This window comes from Ursus americanus, chromosome 3 (genome assembly GCF_024610735.1).
Source record: "Ursus americanus isolate L20-20 chromosome 3, mUrsAme1.1.p, whole genome shotgun sequence".
Lineage (NCBI taxonomy): Eukaryota > Metazoa > Chordata > Mammalia > Carnivora > Ursidae > Ursus > Ursus americanus.
The window spans coordinates 76,473,953-76,498,794 of record NC_142129.1 but is presented as its reverse complement, the minus strand read 5'-3'; the positions used below and the strand labels follow the sequence as shown (position 1 = coordinate 76,498,794).

At 34.3% G+C, this 24,842-nt stretch overlaps 1 protein-coding gene across 2 annotated transcripts in view; it reads right to left on the bottom strand.

Moving 5' to 3' along the window:
• The window catches only part of SEMA3A (semaphorin 3A), a 446,060-nt gene that overhangs the window by 24,983 nt on the left and 396,235 nt on the right, over positions 1-24,842 (bottom strand). For both annotated transcript variants that reach the window (XM_045793365.2, XM_045793366.2), the window contains 6 exons: positions 16,434-16,576; positions 14,743-14,857; positions 14,585-14,654; positions 12,598-12,742; positions 9,240-9,459; positions 6,214-6,305 (listed from right to left, as the gene is read on the bottom strand). In XM_045793365.2, coding sequence (XP_045649321.1) covers positions 6,214-6,305; positions 9,240-9,459; positions 12,598-12,742; positions 14,585-14,654; positions 14,743-14,857; positions 16,434-16,576 — 785 coding nt within the window. The remainder of the gene's footprint in view (positions 1-6,213; positions 6,306-9,239; positions 9,460-12,597; positions 12,743-14,584; positions 14,655-14,742; positions 14,858-16,433; positions 16,577-24,842) is intronic.

Here is a 24,842-nt window from a genome sequence, read left to right as displayed (position 1 = left end):
TAAGAGCTCAGGGTAGGATGAGATTACTTTATTATTATCAAAATGACTGTTTAATGTGCAAAGGCCTACACTACACATTTTTACCAGAGTACATGATCACTTCAATTTCTACCAACAGGCTATCCAGAGATAATAACTACAGAAGTGATAACCACCAATATATTCTGATGAGTGTTCTGCTGAAGCCTATCATGAACACATAAATATCACTCTTTGATTAACTTAGACCACCAAAAACTATCCACCTGAACACTTAGCTTATATTCTCTCAGATTTACTTTCATTGAACTGTGCTCCATTGTATCAGTGGACATACTAAATATTAAGAAGGAGACTGCTTGAGGATTTCAGAGGTGGCTGATGAGAAAGGGGCTTAGGTGGGAAGAATAATCTTAAAAGGCCTGATTGTGTAGGTGACTAAAGCTGAGCCCTGAGCCAAGTGTGAAGAGTTGGATTCTGAAGCCACACTGCATAGATTCAAATGGAAACCTGGCCACAAGTATGATGGTAGGTGAGGTGTATAACCTCTCTGTAATTCAGTTTTCTCATCTTAAAAATGAGTATAATAGTATCTTCCCTGTAGGATTGATGAAAAGATTAAATCTGAGTTCATAAATGCAAAGTACTTTACAAATGTGCTCGGCACATAGTGTTTATTCAAATCTCTTTGTCTTTCTCTCTCTCTCACATACACACAACCCCCATATCTTTTACTTGCTTTAGTTTTTTCTCTAGTGCTTATCACTATCTAGAAATATACACACGCATATTGCATTAATGGATATATATGATATATGTAACAACATATATATGATATAAACATAACATTTATCTTGTGTCTTGTGAGTTTCCCCTTATACCCCAAAGCAGTGTCTGAGGTAAGGTCTTATCTGCAGGTAGGGAGCAGGAATGAGGAAGGAAGGATTGACAGGAAGGAGAAAAAGTCAAAAAAAGATATGTTATGGAAGTCACCACTGAGACAGAAAATCTGGAGATAGTAGACTGTGACTCTCAAAATTGTCCACTGAGGTTTGTACCAAAAAAAGTATTTATTCAGTCCATTACTCATTGGATGCCCACAGGAGTGTTAAATCTCCCACACCTCTAGCTGGGACTCCTGTCCTTTTGCCTGCTATCAGAGAAGTCCTGGGGCACACAGTGAGGCTGCGGTGGATGGAGATAAGGCTGACAGGATGTAAGCAGGGGCAGCAGAGGCATCTCATATTTTTTCTTTCTTGTCTCCGTAAGCCACCCCCCACCCCCACCCCCCACCCCCCACACTCTAATTTAGGAAAGGGATGTTTGGCTATTTCAGTCACTGCTATATTCCTAGCACCTGGGATTGTTTCTGGTATTTTTAAGTTCTCAAAAAAATCTGTTACATGAATAAATGAATGATGAAAGAATGCTCTACCAATTTCTCCTTTTCTCTCCTATCTCTTCCACTTTCCCCATTGCATTCTGTTCCTTCCACTTAATTTGTCTGAGCTAAAGGCAGCCTTTTTTTTAAAAAAGGTCTTTCCTTAATCTTTTTAGTTCAGCTGAAATTCCTTTGAAAATAATCTAAGTAAGGATTCTATACTCGCTGTCTTGTTCATGTCCCATTCAGCGCCATTCATTCCTCAGCCCCCTGAGGCTAGCCCCTCCCCTAGAGAGGTGGCCTGTGATTCTCAGAAGCAGAAGTCACCAATGAACTGTATTGGTGAATGAACACTTTCAGTCTATATTATTATTACTGGACTTCTTTGTTTTATATGGCATGACTGACTACTCATTTCTTTTGACTGCTTCCTCTATTAAATTTCATTATGCCTCAGAACTCTTATTTTTTTTTAAAGATTTTATTTATTTGTCAGGAAGAGAGAGAGAGAGTGTGTGAGAGAGTGCATGCGAGCGCAGGCACCCACAAACAGGGGGAGGGGCAAGAGGCAGAGGGAGAAGCAGGCTCCCGGCTGAGCAAGGAGCCTGATAGGAGGAACTCAATCCCAGGACCTTGGGATCATGACCTGAGCCAAAGGCAGATGCTTTATCGACTGACCCACCCAGGTGCCCCTGATTTCAACATCCTTAAATTAAATCCTAGAATTTCTTAATTAAAAGAAAATTATTTATTTTTTGGACCAGGAAATTAGTAACAGTTTGGAATAGGATGTGCTATTTGCTGCCTGCCGTTGAATTTTAATAGACAATATATTAAGATGACATCCATTTAAATAAGCTATGTTTTTTTTCTGAGAAATAGCTGGTGGTGAATATGACTTCCATTTAAAACAGATGTAGCTTCATAAGCATTTTTTCATGAAACTGGTTTCAATTGCAAAGTTAATTGGTGTTCGAGTAAAAATGAAATTAAAAACTTAGCATTTTTTCAAGATTTTCTATGACTCTAATTTGCCATATATTTTTTTCAGATATTTTAATCCAGTCCTTATTAAACTTTTGCGCTTGCAGAGCTTTTCAACCTGCTGATCCCAGGAGAATCCGACATAACTCCCAGGATGCTAAGCACGTGGACGCTCCTTTAGAATGAGTTAATAGACTACGTTTTGGAAAGCATCAATTATGTTTTACATTTGAATGAAAATTAAACTCTTTCATTTGTTAGCTCAGCTGTTCATGGAATATTGCATAAATTGAGTTTGAAATGCATGTGTTATCAATATAACTGCCTTGCAGTCCTTTGCAGTCAGTAGGACTATAAATAAAACCCATCGTACTAAAGGCATGGCAACTCTCAGAAGTAAAATCTTCCTTGGACTGGAAAGAAGATCCCACAGTTAGGTAGTAATACCTTACTTCTAATATTAATTTACTAGTAAAATTAATTTGTATAAAAACTTTAAAAATTTAAGAAATTAAGAAATTGAGGCTCAATTGACTTTAAACAAGTTGTTCAGAATCACTAGTAAATATGATCTAAATACAGATTTATGATTACAAGTAATACTTGGAATTAGGTTTGTGTCTTAGTACTTCAATACCATTTCAATACCATTTTGAATATGTAATGGCAATTTAAAATCATTTCCTATACCAATGCCAATTTTATTTCACCTCTTATTACCTATTAAAATTTTATTCTAAAATGGAAATTTTTGTTGCTGAGGAATATTTTTCTTTCTGTACTCTGATTTGGGATTTGATTTCACCCAGAATAAAAAAAGTCTCTTGGATGTAACTGAAACCACTGGAATGTTCTGTGATAGGCAGGGTGTTTTCCTAAAACCGATCTCAAGATGGCAATGGACATAGTACTGGCTTTAATTCAGGCTTTTATATGAAGTTTGGTTATTTGGCCAAGCAAGGACACATAATGAACATGGTCTCCTGGAGATGATATTTTGGTAAAATTAACTTGTTGGTTGACATTAAACTCTAAGAGTATCAGATACTACTATGACTCCAAATCTGTTCCTTGTCTATTTACTTTGTCAAAATACTGTTATGCTCAGTTTAACACTTTTTAATTTCATTTTATGTTAAATGAAATGACATGCAAGGCTCAAATAGAAATACAGAAACTATAACACTTCTCTGCTTGTTTCACTGTATATAGCAATTGCTTTAATGTGTTGTGTTTTTTTCCCTCCCACTACAAAATTAAACAAAGTTTGACAGTGAAATATTCCAATTGCTAGACCACAATATATGTATGAACTCTGCCTGATAGAATAGAATGTTAAAAGTAAATATTTCTCTAAACTCTGCCCAAATATGTTTTGTCTACTTGAGTGCCAAAGAAATAATAATGACAATAATGCATAACAGAAAATATGGGAGAGAACTGGAACATTTGTCTATGGAAGGAGATGTGTCCCAGGTTGCAAACAATCTTTTTATGAACGTGTAAATTCACAAAAAATCATTTCTCTACCAGCACAATATTATCTGTTTATATTTAATTGTTAGGGAATGATCAATAACCTTTCTCATGGTATCTTAAAAACCACAAATACATCATTCCAATAGTTGTCATAGGCTTAATTCAGTTGTGTTATTTCTCTGGAAACTGCAAAATATTAACAAAATCTAATAGATATTAAATATTTTGCTTACAAGATTGTAGGCTTTCAACCTCTCAAGATTTTAAGTCATTTAACATATTAGTTTAAATTAATATCTTTTCAAACTAGAATTTTTTATTAATGTACTAAAGAACAGAGCTAAGGTATGAAATATAAACTTAAAATCCTAGAGACACAGGGAATTAAATATACAACAACTGAAGGGAAACACACAACCGAAACCTGACAAATACAAAAGAGTCTGGAAATAATTAAGATACTTTTAAGTTAACATAATATTTCAATATTTCCTGTCACTTCATTTGCAACAGTGGCAGCAATATAAATTTCTAAATAGATAGAGTTGGTAATTTTTTTCTTTCCACTGGAGATTACTATGGGATATAGTCAGCAGGATAACTTGTTGCTGTTCCCAGTTTGTTTTCCACATATTCTGGTGCCTCACTTTAAGTCTGGCCTCCCTGAGGAAGACCATAAATTCTTTAATTTTTCATATTTCATTTTTTCATCAATACTGATTCCTTCATTCAACAGATGTTGGCTGAAAACATATTTTAGGCTCTGGAGACACAACAATGAACACAAGGCAGCAATTTACTTTTTCACCCCTCAGTGCCCGTGATTTATTTGCTAAATCTAAGGGGCTCTACATTATTACCACAGTCCACTTGGATAACCGTATTTTTGAATTTGTAGGCTAAAGTATCAATGTGTAAATATTGAAATGGGACTTTTATGAACAATAGTGATTAGTTATTACTTTGTACTAGATATAAAGTAAGGCCAAAGTACATGACTTAAAAATCAGAATAGAATTATGATGATTTTTATTATTTTGAAGAGTTAAACCAAGGATTAACAGAAAACTCCACTGGAAATGTGGATTACTTTTAGTGTAGCTAAGTTAAAACAATAAAATTGTATTAATAAAATCTTGAGCATAGTATCTGGCACCATCCTGGATGTTTTATGTAAGTGTCTCTAATTTTTCTAGCTTCCTTGCGAAGCAGGTATTACATTTGCTGCTTCACTGATGGGTAAGCACAAAGAGACCAATAAGCGTTCCAAAAAGAAAAGCTATGTAGATGTGATTGAAGAGCCCAAACTATTTCCAACAGAACACTGCTTAGTTTATTACAAGATATTTATGTCCTGATTGACCAGTTATCTGTTTCAGTGCCGATAATAATTTTAATTGTATGAGTATATATTCAGAGCTTGCCATTTTCTACTTTATTTTTTCTTCAAAATATTCCTGAATAGTGAGCAAGAACGCACGGTGGGTTAAAAAAATGATCCAATGTTTTTCCATTTTCTGCCTATCCTTCTAATTCCAGTTTATTTTGCCGTTACAAATGCCTCGTATGTTTGCACTATTCTTTTAATAAAAACCGAAGTAACACCTTTTATGGGCATGTATTTCCCTGTCATATCTCATAAATAATTCATATCAAGGTGTGCTTCAGTTGAAACTCTTCCTATTAGCTAGCAACCTAAAAGAAACAACAGATATTGTGGTATATGTTATATTACTTTGGTTCTCCTCTCTCACTTCAACCCATATCCTGCTTTCTCTATCCCCAATACTACACAAATTTACCTGGCCCATCTGTGATTCTGGACAAAGGAACAAATATCTATGTATTTCTCTTTGTCGGAGACTAGGAACCCATAACATATCTGCCACCAGTCACATAAAAACCTCAAACCTCTTTTGCTAACAAATGATTTAAGAAAATGTGATTAAAATAATTCATGAATAAGCTAAAAAATGACTGAAATGTCTTCATTTCCCTGTCATTCCGACTGATTGTTTTCCTTTAACACATTCATGGAAGTTATCTCTCATCCCAGTTATATCATAATGCATGAAAGAGGAGATTTGGGGGTGGGAAGCAACATGAGTTTATTCACTGAGGTAAGTCATATAAATAATAGAAAATGTAAATCATATATTTTATTATTGAGAAAACAAAATATGAGCCAAGAATATATTTCTTTACATTTTTAGATTTAACTAGCATTGAAAGCTTCAAGGTTTATTTTGACTAGTGTCTGGCTTTCTAATTGACAAGCTAATTAGAAGGGTATGCTAGACTCCTTGTCCATACCAAGTTCAGTGTGCAGCTGTCCTGAGGGAAAGACATACAAGTGAACTTGTTGACACTTGAAATTAAGCAGCACTCACCCGAAAAACTGTCATTTCTTCCAGCAGAACTTCTTCTAAATCATGCCAAGTCTCCTTAGGAATTGAAACTACTTTAAGAACGGTCCCAACATCTTTGAAAGAAAGTGGAGGAGGAGAAAACAATTTAAATAGATCTGAACAAAGGATAGTGTTAATGAATGGTATCAGTATTTGACTAGAAAGAACATTCTGACCTCAGTCGTCCTTTTATTTTTCTGTTATAGCAGTAATAAAATATATATTCAAATGTATTTCGTGCAACTAGATAAACCATGAACATAACTGTGGAATACACACAACTGAATTTTTAGAAATATATGAAGCTTGGAAGAAGGCTTTATCCTGAACTTGCAAAATTAAAAAATATATATAATAATCACTAGGTTGAATTAATTGTGTTTAAAAATTTTTTAATCTCCACTGTCAGGTGTCTCAGGGAAAAAAAAAAAACTAAAAAAAAAAAAAAAAGATACTATTAATTTGATATGACAGGTTTCCACTCTTGAGAAGTCAGGGACTCCTTGTGAAGACTTAATGCAGATGCAAAACACAAGGAATGTTGTCAAGCAAGAGTAGTCAAGAGCTTCCAAGCCTTGCTGCTCATCCTCCTGCCACCTGGAAGCCTTTAGTACTTATAGGCCCCTAAAGACAGCTCAATGACCATTAAGTGATGAATGACAATAACTTGATTTCCCAAAATAAACACCCTGGATTACTTGTTCTGGTGGTTTTTTCAATAATGGTTAAGCAGGTTTGGTTAATAAATTGGTTTGATTAATGTCTTGAAAAACCAATTTTAAAGTACTAAAGAAATTTAAAATTCAGGAGCATAAATCACAAGAACTGAAATTGGATACACTGTATAGAGATTTAAAGCACTGTTTATACTAATTCTCATTGTGAAAGGAGACAAAATGTTTTAAGTAAAAGAGCTGTTGCTTTTACTGTAAATGGCGTTAAGAGGATACTATTTTTCCAGTATTTACAGACATGTTTCTATTCATTGATAGAATGAAGCACAGAATCTTATTAAAATTTAAAAAAAAAATGGACTCTTCAACATTTCAACATTCCAGTTCCGATCAGCTGATCAATTATTTTTAGCTTCAACTGGCTCATTTTAATCCAGTTCAACTGACTCATTTGAAAAGAGAATCATCCATCAGAAAAATAATTTAAGGTATTCACTGAATAACCACTGATAACCGTTTTCAGGGCATCAATACAATGTGCTTTGTGAGATCAAGAAAAGTTGCTAGTGAAGAAAAGAAAAAAAGAAAATTTGCTAGTGTGTCCCTTGTAAAGTGAAACAAAACAAAACAAAACAAAAAAGGCCCTCTGTTAAGAGGTTACTTCTATGTTTATAGGACTTTAGACTACTCATGACACCAAGATGAAAGGTAAATTAGGTTAATCTACTCAGTGCCTCTGATGGGTTTCCAGTGTCCAAACATAACTTTATCTGTGTTCCAGATCTAGTTTTACCGAGTAGTATTTCAAACAATTTCACACAAATTGAATCAGATTACTCAACTAGGATCAATATACTATGATGTGCAATTCAGTTAAAAGATAAAATTACTGTAATCAATTTACTTTGCTGACAGATGACCCTGGTCTGTACTGACCGATAGCCATCCACATCTTCGGACATTCAACATACTCATGAAACTGGTTCCTTTAAAGACAGCTTGTGTCCAACAGGAATTAAAAACTCATGATTAGATTTCTTTGGTCAAATAGCCGGAAACAAGCCTTTGTTGCACAAAGAGTGAGGGACTCCTCAACATGTTTAGGCCAGAGGTGAAAAAAAAGGTAAGTGTGACATTACTGAATAAACTTAATTACTCTGTAGATAGATCTAGTTATATTTTGACATTAATTGAATACAAATCCTATCATCTTATAATTTCTAAAGATTTATATAACCCGAAGTTGATACTTAAAATTCATTGATTTTTATCCAACTCTTGAGTCTCAAAGGGACTCTCTTATTTGATAAAATTTCTCACTCATTAAAGTAGACTGCACTGTATTGCTCAGAATCTGACACTGTTACACCTGATAACAAGTATTTCACAATTTCGTTATAAAACTTTAAATCTTTAAAGCACTTACCACACAACTGCCATTCCCCTGTAGTTAATTCAGTTTTTTTCTGTTTCTCACCCAGAGAAATACATGCTATTATACAAGGTTTCAGAGGAGCAGTCACTCTGCTTCTCATTGATTTATGTCAGTTAACAATGCTAATGGAGACTAGGAATTTATTGCCTTGGAATCTGACCCTAACTAGCAAGTTTCAGTTTTGTAACTGGTGCTTTCAAAATAGTATTAATGAAGAGAGAAGGGGGAAAATATATCATAATAGCAATGGGATTCATTCTGAAAATATACCTGTAAAAAGTTTGTTGGTAATCATGGGATTAGTAAAAAAAATTTGTTAAATTTCTATAGAAATGGAATTAAAATGTTTCCGGTGAATCTTTAGGTCCATTTTGTTGTTCCTCTGATGAAGTTTTTTTTGTTTTGTTTTTTGTTTTCTTTTATTGTATGGCAAAAACACTAAACAAATTTTGTTGCCAAAATTTATTTGCTAGAAGATCTGCACTCTATGATAATTTTAAAGTTCAGGTAATTTTGCATTAATGTAGTCCAGAAACATTAGTGAATGTCTTGGGAATTTTACCATGGTTTGAGCAATACATCTTTGTTCTAAAAAGCCAATGGATAGAAAAGAGTTATGATTCAATCATAGATACTGATTGTTTACCTAATCATTAGCTTTACCCGACTGCATTTATCAACTTTTGATTGAAAAGGAGATTTGGCTTAAATCAATATATATCAGTTTGTTACTTTTTTAGTAACACACTGTCATGGTGGATGTTCAGGTTTTTTAGTTGTTTATTAGAGGTTAGCTGTATCTCGACAGTGACTATAAAAACTTCCTTCAGTTCTTAGCACACTCAGTCCATTAAACAGTATTTTGGAAGGAAATTTAGAGCTAAAATCAAAATATTTACCTGTTCCAATAAACATAACATCATATTGGCCATCTTCTGCATCCACTCGATCTACTACGATTTGTGTAAATTGATAATTTACATCTGTTTTGATCATTATTGGGCGGTTATTAATAGGAAACACTGGATTGTACATAGCTGGATGACTTCTTGCAAATGTTATAACATCATCAGGAAGGTCTTTTGTAGAGTCAAATCCACCAAATGTTTTACTGGGACACTATTCAGATAAAGAGAAGATCTTTTGATTAAAATACAGTAAATAGAATAATAAATTAGAAAATAATTTATGACCTCAATGGTCATAAACTAAATCTAAACCTGTCATTATTTCTTTAAAGTAACTGATAAAATAAAACATAATGTTACTAATATTAGTAGATGTAATATATAGCATATATTTCCTAAACATCTCTTAAATCTCAATGGGATTTAGTTACATCACCATTTCTTACCAAGAACTACAAACACATCTAATGAATTCAGTGTACAGGAGTGTGATGCCTCTGTTAGTGGCAACACGATATATTTTACCAATATGGTGAAGTATCTGAAATAAAAAATGGAATATGTTACAACTAAATGTAATTAATAATCAGATTAGAGAATCTCAGAATAATTTTCTTGGATACTTTTTTTTTCCCTATGACATCATGTTAAAATACAAATGCTCTTTTCAAACTGAAAGATAATATAAACATTCTTTATTCCTTTGTTTCTAACATAACCCTGAAAAAGTACCACAAAAAACTATCAGTACTACCTCATTAATAATTAATTTAAAAGATAAGGAAATGTGTTATTCATAGTGTTTAACAATGTCCATGGCCCTGAGACTGGCCAATCAGGGTGGACCAAGCTGAACAGATGACGGGCACAGAGAAGCACAAAGGATGCGCTGTGCTACACTGGCATAACGTCACCTCTCAATAGGAACACTCCCCATAAGGCAATAAAACAAAAATGAGAAAATTCATATTTCACTGGGTCTCTTTTCACTGCATTTAGTGATGTGGCACAAGCATTCAGAGTACAACATCTCCAGTCTCTTGCCTTTTGTCTTATACCTACGTAACTTTTTGCCACTTAATGTAAGAGCTTGGGAACTGAACTGTAATTAAGAGACGTTCTTGATCTTACAAGAGACTTAGGAGGAGAAATCAATAGTCTTTGCCGTTACCTTGATACAGGTCATTAATAATTCATGGGAAATGAAATAAATAAACTTGTTTTGAAATGGGAACAGTATCAATCTATCTCTGAATATATATGTATGTTGTATATAGAGACGCACACAATAATAATACACCAATACAACAGTTAGTAAGTTATAAAATTACTTATTTAATATAATATGTTTCACTTAGTATGTTTTTCTCCACTAGTGTTGACAAGATGACTATTCTCAGATGCCACTTCTTTTGATTTAATGAACTCATTCAAGTGAATCTGATTTATTGAGTTAGGTGTTTTGTGCTTCTGGTAGCCCTTTTCTATTTCCTAGATTAGGCATTACTCTCTGCTTCTGTCTTTCACGGTTGGTGGTGCATACTGTTGACTTAATTTCCCATGTTTTAACAACTCTCTGAGTAATGAGTGAGAACACAGGCTCTAGAACCAAACTGCCTGAATTGAATCGTGGTTCCTCTCCTTGCCTCAGAGTCCCCATCTGTGAAAAGGAAACAATAGCAATAGTTGGGCTACTGAGTAATATATATATTACATATATATATATATATAATATATATAAAATATATATATTATATATATATATATATATATATAAATCTCTCAGAATAGGGTCTGACACACAATAATTTCTAATGTCTATCATCAACTGCAAATATAGTGTATAGATATTCAGATCAAAACTTCTGTATCTCTAATTTCTAATGTCTATCATCAACTGCAAATATAGTGTATAGGTATTCAGATCAAAACTTCTGTATCTCTAATAGCAGTACAATATCTAGCACAGCGAAGGAATTCCATCAAGTTTGAAGTGAAACTAGAAAGAGTCAGGTTATACTGAGAATACACTCGTATTAATGAGCCATAGAGATATAAACAGCCATAGGGATATAAAACTCATCACCAACAAAGTAAAAGCAGTTTGCCATTAAGAAATGGGAGTAAATATCTTGTACTTTTTATAAAACCCATTGGACTTCATATAATCAATATTTCATCTTGTTTGTTCATTCTTCTGACAGCCTCTATAGGTTTTTTATCTGTAAGAACCATCAGCTAAAAGTAATATTTATGAAATGCAAAATTTTCAATTTGCTCATAAAGAAGTTTATAGAGAAAAACAAGACGAAAACCTCACAATTAATAACATATGTAAAACATAAATTACTTAAATTTAACAGAACAAACAAAACTGAAGTAAAATTAAAGTCAAATATAAGTTTTTCCATCACATGAAGTTACTTCCTTAGAGATTCTTAGGATTAGAAACGTTGCACTTAAGTGGATGTTCAGTGCAGGTATACTATGGCCTCTGCCATCAATGATAACTTCACTCATTTTCTGCCATATTGAAGTCTTTGTTTTTTTTCTCCCTACTTTAAATTGCAGATTCAAAGCTGGTTTTATTTTGAGTTCTCTCCATTTTTTTTTTTTTAAGGCTGAATGTGCCCCAGGGGTGCTAGAGGGAAAAAGGAGAGGTGAGCAAGAGTAGACAGTGTCTGTTAAAATATGTAGGCCCTGCTCTCTCTCTGAGATTTTTCTTGCATTTCTTCTTTACCTACTTGAAGGATATGTCCCATTCCCAAGGGAAAATAATATCGATTTAAAACTTTTCTTCCTCCTATTTAATGGGCAATCCTTGAAGCCTTCATTATAATTAGGAAGAACAAGTTCAGATTATCCTAATTGTTTCAACTCTCCATGAAGGCCATTTTCAGAAAACAAAATAAATAAGGCTACCCATTCAGCTTCTACTTCTCAAAAATTATGGTTATTAATAACTGGTAAGCACTGAACTTAACCACTGATGTCTGTAAAAAACATGTTTTTAAATGGAGAATTCCACAGTATCATAGAAAATCCTTGCTTTGCCATGTTTATAGTCTTGGCACCTTTGTTTTATATTATCTATACTTAATACCTGTTTGTAGCTGCTTTTTTTTTAACCTTTGGTAGAAATTTATCCCTTTGCTATTTTAAACACCTAGGCCATAATTAATTAATTAGTTAATTAATTAATAAAGGGGGGCACCTGGCTGGCTCAGTCTCAGGAGCATGCAACTCTTAATCTCAGGGTTGTGAGTTCAAGCCCCACACTGGATACAGAGATAACTAAAAATAAATAAATACATAAATAAATAATAATTTAAACACCTAGGCCACTTACAGTTCCTGGTCGTGGGTAGGGGACTCTTCCTTGATAAGGCACCCACTGATAGTTGGGACCATCCCTGTGAGCATATGGACCAAGGAAGACCCTTCTCACATCACTCATGCTATACATACACACAGCTGACCCCTTGAAGATGTTACTAAAAAAGGGAGACAAAAAAAAAAAAAAAACCACAACAGACTTTCATCCTTATACAGTGGTAAAACAACTGTTTTTAAGTTGTTCTAAGTTCTTAAATATCAGATATCAATTATCAAACCTTGAACATAAATTCAATCTCAAATAATATTTGGTACCTTTTTCAGTCATGTGTATATATTTTCACAATACACAAGAGAACAAATTATGATTGCTCAAAAATAGAAGGCATAAATGAAACCATATTAGTACTCATAGCACATATATTTATACATACAGACAATACATGATATGAAGATACACATTCATATACATAAACTTTGGTGGGAAAACACCTACACATGATCTTCTAAAGTAGATATTCTAAAGTAATATTTAAATTTGTAATATATAATTTTGATATCAAATAGAAATAAAAATATAAACTTTGTAATATGTTAAGCCTCAAGCATGATTACTAAAACCAGAGAACTTCTAAGCAAGCAAGAATGTTTCAGAAGTCATTTTATAAGCTGAAACTGGTACAGAAAATGAACAGTTAACCTCAAAGGATGTGTTACATTATATTATTTTTAACTCCCAAACCACCAAAAGCATTACAGACAGTAACAGAGTCTGATTTGTGTGAAGGCATTTAAAACGACCTCTTCCTAACTCAGAAAATTGTTTTAAGTTAGTAGCTGTTACATCCTACTCAAAGTGGAGTATTATAGCAATTATTCCCATCATTTTACTTGACAAAAAGCAGGTACCTGAAACAAACTGGAAGTTTGCCATGAGCTGCCACAGTTTTCCATTTTATTTTACTTATATAAATACAGCTTGAGAGATGTACTTATACAAAGATATAAAACAGTTGTGCACACTTAAAATATGGACTGCTTATCTTTTAACCAATCTCTCACCACAGAAAATTACCTATAAATCATACCAAATGAAAAACATGTGTTTACAAGGGTTTATTGCTGGAAACTGTTCCACATAGACAACGTCTGGTAGAGTGCAAGCTGCATGAGGGAAGACAGATGCCTGGTAGCTTTTCTGTAACATCAATTATATATTGCCTGGTCCTTGACACATAGTAAATCTCAGTAAATATTTATAGAATTTAATAATGATATTTTCAAAATGAAATAGCAAATAGTTAGGCGCATGCTATTCCTACAGATTCAGAAACACTGGGGGCAAGGCCTAGCATGTTCTCTGGGCAACTCTGATGGATGCTCAGATGGATGTCGGAGAACCACTGTACTAAGTAATGAGGAAGCAGAAGGAATGGATTAATGTCTGTTTAGTTTTAACAACTCCAGGTAATATAAATTTTATACTGAATGTGATAGTCAGGAGATAATTTTATACTGAATGTGACTGACAGCAAGAGCCTCAGGAAGATGGGTAATGGAGAAAGGAGGCGGGTGAGGAGAAAGTGAAGGAGGAGAGAAGGAGGGGAGGAGGAGAGTGAAGGAGGAAAAAGGGGAAGAGAAAGGAGAGGCAAGAAGTGTTTCACTTGCAGTTTATAGCACTATTAACTCTGATCAAAACTCAGATTTCTGCTTTTCAGAATAGTCTACATCTCACTCAGATGTTAAAGTCAAAGCTATACATAGAACATGACACATTTTTCATCCTATTTAGAGTGACGATATTCTTTGCTAAAATTTATTTTTTTAAAACAACTATTTAGGTCATAACTTATTTTAACCATCGAAGAATCTACAACAGATCAGAGGTTAAGCCAACACTGTTCTTTCAAAAACACATTTTCAAAAATTACGGATACTTGTAAAGCACCGTCTAAAGACATGAAGTTTCTGTGTTAATAAGAGAGTAAAATATTGTTTACCTGGAAGTTGTAAACACTCCATATACAATTGGATTCTTAGGATCTTTAGAATTCATTAGGAATACATCCTCTGTTTGAAAACAAAATTAGGAAAAGTTGCATTTTGAGGTTATAACAAAGTCTGAACAGATACTCTCTGTCCAACATCAGCAACTTACGCAATTCATCAAAGTGAGTGTCGATGCCATTTGGACCTGGCACCGAGCAAATCAGACGAGCTTTGAGGAACGTTGTCCACTTATTCACCAGACTTCTGTGCCCCCCGAAGTCATTCTGAAAGGAGAGAACACAGGTTTTAGGAAATGTGCATGTGAATGATCATTTCAAATATTTCTCTTATCTTCCTATCTTGAGACAGATGTACAATTTATTTCTCAAAATAAAAGTAATTCTATTATAGATCCAAGTAACTATGTTTTCTTATTATATTTTGGTCAAAGCTATTCACTCAAACTTTATTCAAGGAATGACTCACAACATACAATGAATATACTGGCACATGATACACTTCATGAGTATTTACTGAAGGGAAGAGTAAATGCATACCTTGTAACCCACACTGAAAATAGATCCCAAACAAAAGCATATCGCACTGAATATTTTATAAGTTAAACAGCTGAAACAATTTGACTTTACAAACAGCACACTGAAAAGGTATTTGTGTAAGCCTTAATAAAGGAAATTCATTTACCTCCTCACTGATAATGAAACTAAATTTTTACTTAATGTAGCGATAATTCTATTTATGATAGTGTTTATTTACTGGTAACTTAAAAGTCTTTTAAAATAATATTTATGTGCATATGTTTGAAGGAACATGACTGCTCCTTCAAAAACGTAACAATGATTTATATTTTGTTTATATAATTCTATCTACTATAAAGATTTTTTCTTAACTCTTGTAAATAGTGCTTTTAAATATGATTTATATTTTTTGGAGAGGATTCTCATATATTTCACATATTTTTGTATGTTTCCAGATTGTTAAAACTTCTAATTTTCCCATAACTTAATATACTAAGAGATAAATAATTAGATCATGACTAGGGAAGGAAAGATGCTAACCAACCCCCCCAGTAGAGATCTTCAAAAATTGCCTATTTCCTTAAAAAAAGAAAATTCCATTGAAGACAATTATTGGATCTGGCTTTGTGATTTTCTTGAGATGAAAGGTTTGAATATATAATAGCAGTTGGCTTTATTCATAGTGTGTATATATGCTGCATTATACAGCGTAGTGAGAATGAATGGTACTGTTATATCTTCACACTGATACTAACTAATCCATAAACATTTATTGAGCAATTTTTATTCTATATATCTAGCATTAAAATGTATCCAATTTTGTGTCACACAGTAAATGAATTACCTTAAAGTTCAGAACTTCACAATTACATCTGTGTGTTCACATCTATGTACATAGGATGCTATAATCAATTTATAAAATCAAGCTTTAATGCTTTTCTCTTTTAACATTAATGTTTTAGCTATTCCAACAACAAACGTCCATTCAAAAGTTACACATTGTAGGAAACTAGGCTATGTCTGAGAATACAAAACAGTATGTTCTCTACATAACATGAAAACAACAGTATTTCCTTAAAATTTCAAAGCTTGTTTAATATAAGTATGAAATAATGTGTCACAGCCTCTACCTACATGTTTTCCTGTGAAGAGTCACTCATAAGCAACTACGTTTTCAATCTTTCTTTACTATTTAAATATGTGTAGTGATCAATCAAGATTTTGAGCCATATTTTTCATTGTACTTGCACATAGGTGGAAAAGAAAAAGAAATAAAACCATGATTGGACAGTGAAATCCTCAATTGTTCTTTTCTTTACCTCACCTTGCATATCTGACCTATTCTAGCATGAGTGGCTTTTCCAGTGTGTTCTCCATCTATCGCATTTTCACGGAAGAAAAAATATACTTTGTCATCTTCAGGGTTGTCACTTTCTGGGATGAGGTGGGCACTAATGAACCTTGGATCTGAGAGACAAATTACAGCATATATATTAATTCACAATTAGATAAATAATACCATTCATTACAGTCCATTTTCACTTTCTCTTCACTTCCTTTTGACATATTTCAAGAACTAATCTTTCCTTAGTTCAGAATTTTCAGTACATGTGAACTATTCTTTATGTATTTTAAAGTATGTTACAAATCACCTTATGTTGCAAAAAAAATTCTTTTTTTTTAAAGACTTTATTTATTTGACAGAGAGAGAGAGCACAAGCAGGTGGAGTAGCAGGCAGAGGGAGAGGGAGAAGCAGGCTCTCCGCTGAGCAGGGAGCCTGACACGGGCTCAATCCCAGGACCCTGGGATCTTGACCTGAGCCAAAGGCAGTCGCTTAACCAACTGAGCCACCCAGCCTCCCCCCAAATTCTTTAATTATTTTTTGTAAAGTTAGGAATAGAGGCAGAAATCCTCAGTGTGAGCACACAGTGCAAATGCATTACTGGATATTAAAATATTTTGCAAACGGTAAGTGTTACAAATATTGCTTATTGACATCATCACTATTATCCTTCCTTTTAAGCATAAAATAGTTTAAATCAAAGTACAAATGGGTGTTCCAGTTTCCAGCAAAGACTGGATGGGAGGAAGAGAGATCTACATAAAATAACAAAAAACCACGTCCTGTTGGTTTCAGTAAATGGTACCATTATTTACAAGGCACTCAAGCCACCTTGGTATTCTGGTGCCACCCTTGCATCCTCTGCCTCTCACAACCCACATTCTATCCAAGGCATATCTATCACCTTTTCTTACCACATCCTCTACAACCAGTCTTTCCCAGACCACCATGGCCTGTGATGGACTCCTAGTAGTTTCCTTGTTTCTACCATACTGATCCTGCTCTATTTCTCCACAGAGCAATCAGAGTGAACCTCTGATATGTCACTTCCCTCTCTAAGCCCTCCTACATCTTTCCAAATCACTCACAATAAAATAGAAAATCTTTCCTGTGACCAGACCCCAATTATGGTCTAGTCCCTGCTACCTCACAAGCCCTTTTTTTCTACCTACCCTTACTTTCCTAACTTACTTCTAGTGAACCATACCACTTCCTTCCTGGTTTTCGAACAAGTCAAGTACTCTCAGTCCCGCCTCAGATTTTCCTCCCTGTGTATCTCTCTGCCCTCATCTATTACAATGACTGGATTCCTACTTTTACTCAGGTCTTTATTCAAATATTGCATTATCAGACAGATCTTTGAGGACTATCCTTTTAAAGCACTGAAATCCTTATTTTTGGTTATTAATTTGCACCATTATTTTTCTTCCTAACATTATTAAACACCTGCGATTTCTTGATCTTTCTTTAGCTCTAATCTTGTTTATTATTGTCTGTCTCTCTCCCCACCCCTGTGGAATATAAATTCCAAGAGAACAAGGACTTGGCACATTTTGTTTGTTGCTAAAGGATCCTAAAGGCTAAAACACAGTGGTCATTCAGAGAATATCTGTGCAAGGAGGGAATGAGAGAAAAAAGAATAAAAACAACAACAACAACAACAACAACATAAGACTGGCTAGATTATGCAGAAGATATATTAGCAATGTTCAGAGCCTCATTTAAAAGACAAACAAGGGGCGCCTGGGTGGCACAGCGGTTGAGCGTCTGCCTTCGGCTCAGGGCGTGATCCCGGTGTTCTGGGATCGAGCCCCATGTCAGGCTCTTCTGCTGGGAGCCTGCTTCTTCCTCTCCCACTCCCCCTGCTTGTGTTCCCTCTCTCGCTGGCTGTCTCTCTCTGTCAAATAAATAAATAAAATCTTTAAAAAAAAACAAATAAAAAAAATAAAAGGCAAACAAGACAAAACTTGGTAAATAACTGGGTTGATGTGGTTGTGATTCATACAAACTTATAAAAGTATATAATAGCTTCACTGGCTTTAAGATGTAATATACTAAGAAGCTGAATTCATCTCACTGAAAGCACTTAGGACATTGCAGGTATTTAAATTCTTACAATAATCTACCTGATTCACTCCCATGATGTATTATGTTATTAAGTTAGAAATGAAATATGCACACATAGGTCAGTACCATACTTGAGATACCAGGGAAGAGGTCAGAACCCTGAAACTAGCTTTATCCATGTTATTTAGTCCTAATCTTTACACCTGTGTATAATCATCTTTATCACATGTTCTATGCTTGTAACCTTTTTTTTAACATTTGCTCTGGGACCATGCACTTAGGGCTGCACTCCACTATCCTACTCAGGCAAATTATACAGACTTTGTAAGTCATGTAAAACATAGGATTTATTACCTGTTCATATTTGAAGTTCAGTGTGCCAGTGGAATAAGAGTGGGGAAATAACTTAGAAGTTGGACTCACTAAGCACCAGAACTTTTGTAAGATACATAAAATAATACACTACTTCAATCTGAGTAATTGTTGCAAAGCTTGTTTTTCTTTATAAATTTTGACTTGTTCATACACATAAATATGTTTGTATATATGTGTTTGTGTCTTATGAGGAATGTTGAGCAGAATAACTAATGTGACATGGCAGGAACTGGTATGCTACAAATCAAAGAATTCGTACCCTACTGATGAACTTAGGCTCCCAGAAATGCAGCATTGTGTGTGTGTTTGTGTGTGTACATATATAACACAAACCTACATGTAAAAGAATTCAGTCCAGTCACTTGCAACTTCTGTGAGCTTTTGGCAAGGGTCTTACCTCTCAGATCTGAGATGGGTTTATTTCCCACTGGGTTTATTTCAAATTGGATTCTATTCACTTTGCCTGTCATAAATAGTTCATATTAAAATAAATATTTTGAACTTAAATAGTGCATGTGAAACATCTTTGTAAAATGTTAACAAATGTATTATATTATGTCATTATGATAATAGTGAAAGGAAGGCGTAATCACATGCTAAATTTGGAGTCTCATTATAATTCAGCTACAAAATTAGAATAAAAAATCATACATTTTTCTTTAATACTAGAGCAATGAAGGAGAAGTTCGTCTAAATATTACCTTCCAAATGAGTATATTTATTCACACAAATACTTGCATAACTTAAAGAATTTCAAGTAATCAAATCTAGCTATTTTATTTGCTCACAAATATACATATAGGACACCGCGTAGAAAGCAAAATGAATAATATATATCCCTGTTCTCAGAAAGTTGTAATTTACCAAAAGTCATATTAGAAGCACAAAAATGACAAGAAAGCAAACAATATTTGACATGTGCAGATATTCTCTTCGCTTGGTGTCTGGGTATGATAGAAGGCGTTATCAAGCGTCACGTTTCTCCCTCTAAAATATGTGAAGAAAATTATCATTTTACAAGTGTGGACTCTAGTGGGAAATAATTCAAGCAAGTTATCAAGCACATTCATTGTTGAAAGGGCCTGCAATCCTAGTCTCTTCTTCAATATTTGATACTATAGGCATGGAGGACTTCGTAGATGAATTAAGTTTGACATAGCTTCCGAAACAGCCAAAACATAAATTATACATAGAAAAAAACCCCAAATTTATTAAAATAAAAAAAGAATATCAAAGCAAAACAATGTCAATCTAATGTAATTTGTCTTTAAGAACTTGAGGATATGTTCTATTCTTGGAAAAACATTCATCCCTATTTCAAAACAAAATAAGTCTCTAGTTAATCTCTTTTAAAAATTTAAAAGGATTCATTCTATTACTCCAAATTTAGAAAATCTTCCTATGGTCAAAAACTTCTCACTATACCTCTTCAATCCCTCAAATTTCACCTTCCCCTTCCTCCTATTCTCTTGGTCTATTGCTCTCCTCCCTGGTGAATTCTTATCCAATCCAAACCTTCTAATCAATCACTCTAATTGCCTTCTCTGTTATCCTCGAACCTCATGGCCTCCTGAACCTCTACTGCACCTTCCTTACAAAACCCCAGAACTTTTTACCCTGTGTTCCTATATCTAAGCAAGGATGATGAAAATCATATAATCATAATAAATGGATATGCAATTTATCCTAAACAAGAATCTTGGTGTTGCTAAGGAATTATTTTATTTACTTTTAGTGGCTTACTACAGATTTATTAAAAGCAACTCTTTAAAATCATTCTGATTGTCTTCAAATCAACTACTGCACCATCCCTCTCTTTATTTCTAAAGATGGACTTACTTGCTCTACTCATAGAACCAAAACCATTTAATGAGAACTCTCTCCTTTTCCTTCCTTTACCCCGATCCGCAATTTTTCTTTTCTCTTTCTGTGGAAAAACGATCTCTCCTCATTTCTTAGTCTAAAGCCTCTCTCTATTTGCTTTCAATCCAACAATTGACAAAATATTGCTCCAATAACAATCTCTATTCTTCATGTAATCATGCACCATCTATATTTTCATTCATCAAATCTTTTCTAGATGCTTACTCTATGCTCTGGATTGTGGAACATTATGGGATATTATAATGAAATGTTTTCTGTCTGTGAGGAAATACCAACAATTAAACAGTGATCATTAACACTGCACAAAAAGAACAAAAGCAAGAGTTTGGAAAAATGCAGGAAATAGAAAGGAAAATTAATCTTGCCTTAAAGGAATTAGGAAAATTTTTCTCAGAAGATAGCACCTGTAACTCAAGACCTTAAGAATAATCAAGAATGTCCCAGGTAGAAGGAACACGTGCAAAGTCAGAGAAACCACAATGTTGTGCACACAGAGAGCAGTCAATGAAGAGACAGGTGGTCAAAGATGATGACAGAAAGTTAAGCAGAGGCCAGAATAAGAAGGAAGTGTTGTTCAGGAGCATATTGTCCTAATGGCTATGAGGGGAACCACTGAAGTATTTTAAACCTAGTATTGATACTATCAGATTCCTATTTTGAGATCATTGTGACTGCTACAGAAAAATATATACAGCAAGGCAAGAATGAAGGCATGAAGACCACTCTGGAGGCTGGTGAGAAGTGATGGTGATTTGGATCGGTATGATAGAGAAACTGACGTATGCAAGGATTCTGTGAAAGCACAATCAATGGATTGCATTCACTGAGGGACATGTTGAATGTAGGGAGTATTGAGAAAAATCATGGAAATATTAAAGAAATGTCTGATTTAAAAGTTGGTTGGGTGGGAATCATTTACTGAGATAGGAACACCTGAGAAAGGATAGATAGGAGAGGGGGAAGGAAGATGAGCTCAGTTTCATGTATCTTTTAAAGTGAGATGCTTGTGAATTTGTCCCACAGGCCAGGGAATACAAAAGTTCAGGAAAAAAATGGGAACTGGAGTTGAAGTTATTTTAAATTGACAGTAGGGTATAGAGTACAAAGAGAAAAGAGGACAGAATATAATGCAATGAGAAAAGTGATGAAAACAGGAAGAAATCTAGCAACTGGGGAGTTGCAAAATGAAGGGGAGAAGTCGATTCTTCTTTGGATTCTCAATCTTTCCCTTTTTAATGATTCTGTGTCACATATTTATTTTTAAAAATCTTTTTACCCTAACAAAAGAAAACAAAAACTTCCACTGACACTCTATGCTGTAGAATCCACTGTGTGTCTTGCACCCACTAAGCCCTCAGACTTGAGACAGTGCTCCTACTCAGACTCCCTGCACTATTTACCAGTCATTTCTCAATTCTTTACTATCTAGCTTTTGGCATTTCACCACTCAGAGTGTTGTACTTATAATCAACAGAAACCATCAAATCACCAAACAGAACTGAATGCTCATCCTCCTTTGGTTGTCTTCAGCCATTGGCACAATAAAATCTTCATGCCTAAAGTTTTCATTGTTTCTCTGGCATGTGGCTTCTGTGACTTTGAACCCGAACTGTTCATTATCTAGCCTTCACTACCTCCTTTATGACTTCCTTTTCCTTTTTCCTAATCCCCAAATGTAGGCGCTTCCTAAATTCCCATCTTCGGGGGCACCTTTCCTTTCCCCCAACTCCTATAAATGAAGTCATCTCCTAGTGTTTCTTCCACTATTTCAACATTCCTAATTTTGTTATATTTTCAGAATGTTTTCTTTGGGAACTGATTTACTTTTAGAGCTTCAGGTGTCTCCAAACTATATCAGCCTTTATTTTCCTCCAGATCCAAGTCTGCATTTTAAACTTCTGGCTCAAATTTTCTATGTAAGTACCTCACTGCAATTGTAATTCACCATGACTAGCAAGAAACTTAGCTACCTTCTTTTAGGACTGCTTCTGCTCCTACCTTTCCATTTTGGCTAATGTCAACATCAACACCTACATATAAAATGTTATTTTATCTTAAATTGCTTCCATTTCCTGCAGGACTTCTGTTTTGCTCTCCCAATTTATTATCAAACTTATTCCTGCTATTATTGTCACTTCTTTCCCGGTTTTATAGTCTTAATGTTGCTTGTACAATTCATGTTCTTTTTATTTCACAGTTACATTTTTGGAATCATCTAATTGGTCTTCTATCTATATTATCTATTTCATCTAAGCCATCCATACAGTGCTACAGAAGAAAGTACTAATGCATTTATACCACATAATTTCAACAGATTTCATGTGTCATAGGATATGACAAAATAGCATAAACTAAGATGCAGCAAGCAGAAAGGATAGTTAAGGCCAATGTTACTATGAGCCAGTAACAACTCTAAAAGAAGATGCTACATTCATCACAACACACATATTTGAGAGGAGCCACAGCTTTGGCTCCAAGCTTTCTAGAATAAGAGGAAAATGGGAAATCTTGTCAATTACACTATTCACAGTGTCTCTAATATAAAAAACAAACAAAGGGCTATCAGTGGTATCCACAAATTAACTTTGACTTATAACTCTAGCAGAACTGACCACTGTTTCCCTTCTTTCATACCTTAGTGAATCTGCTTATCATTCAAGAAAACACCCAATCTACTATCTTCATAGGCATTTAGTTCACATAACATGAAAGAAAGTTTGCCTTTTATCTCTTTTATAACATTTAATTCTTTTTCTATTATCTTCCTTTTCGTATTTGTTATGACAGGCATTTGTCCTATATCTCTCCCTCCCTTGCCTTCAGCTTCTATATATAACAAAGTATTTCCCTAAGCATTTGAATCTGTCTCACTGCAACTACGCAAATGTAGGCCCTTATCTCTTCTCTCTTGGCAGTCACATTCAATCTGTTTTCCCTGCCTCTGGCCTCACCTTTTCCAAACCATCTTGTACTGTCTATCGCCTTTTAACACACAAACCATTCCCTGGCACCTGGTGCATATTCCTCAATTAGAATCCAGAAAAATAAAATAATCACTTGTTTTCTTTCCTCTCTCTTCTTGTAAGCTGATCTCCCTATTTTTTTTTCCTGATTATTTATTCCAGGCTAAGCATAATTTCTGAAACAGAACATGGTTCCTAAATGAGTGAATAGATTAATAAATGAATTTTCTAAACTAAAATATGTAAGTTTGTGTGTGTGTGTGTGTTTTGGAAGAAAGAGTCACATTTTCTTGCTTTTTGACAGTTCGTTAAAGCTATTAGGAAAAATACAACTCATCATAGCCCCAACCCGACAATGTGTAGGTTCCCAGTTAAAAAAAATGCTCAGACATGCTTCTTCAAATTGCAGCTATTTCTAAGAATTATTACACAATAGTAGGTTTTCAAAATGTTCTCCTGAAATTTCCTGAATGCTCCTTTAACATGGAAGAAACTTTTCTATTTGTGATCACATCCTTTTGTGTTAATTAACACAGTAAAATTAATGATATGTTTGCAATTTTTCAAAATTAGATTCTATCAACAGGATTAAAACAACAGAAAATATGTCTCTCCATTTTATGAAGCTAAAAACAATGCATATGTAGGAGGTCAGAGATTACCACTGTCCTGAAAAACTAACAAGCAATTCAATAACTTGCCTTGTCATCAAAAACTCCCCATGGAAAACTTTTACCCAAATTCATTCATACTGACCTACTTTATTAGTTCTCCTTGAGAACCAAAGAAAGTTCATGGTATTCACAAAGGAAGCTTTTCTATTTCCAGTTACTATCATCAAATGGCAGGCAGAAATGAACAACTCAAACCCACTAGTTACTTTTGCTTTTTAAGTTTGTGTTCTGTATCCCATTAAAGGAGAGAATGTCTATTTCCAGTCTCTAGGTACAAGATCCTGATTTCAATGTGGCCAAGTCCACTGAACTAATATACACACATATACAGATCTTTTAATAATGTAAACAATTACAACGTCCCTGGATACCTTTTTCACATTTCAATGTTCTCCACTCTACAAAGTTCACAAAATCCCAAGAGACA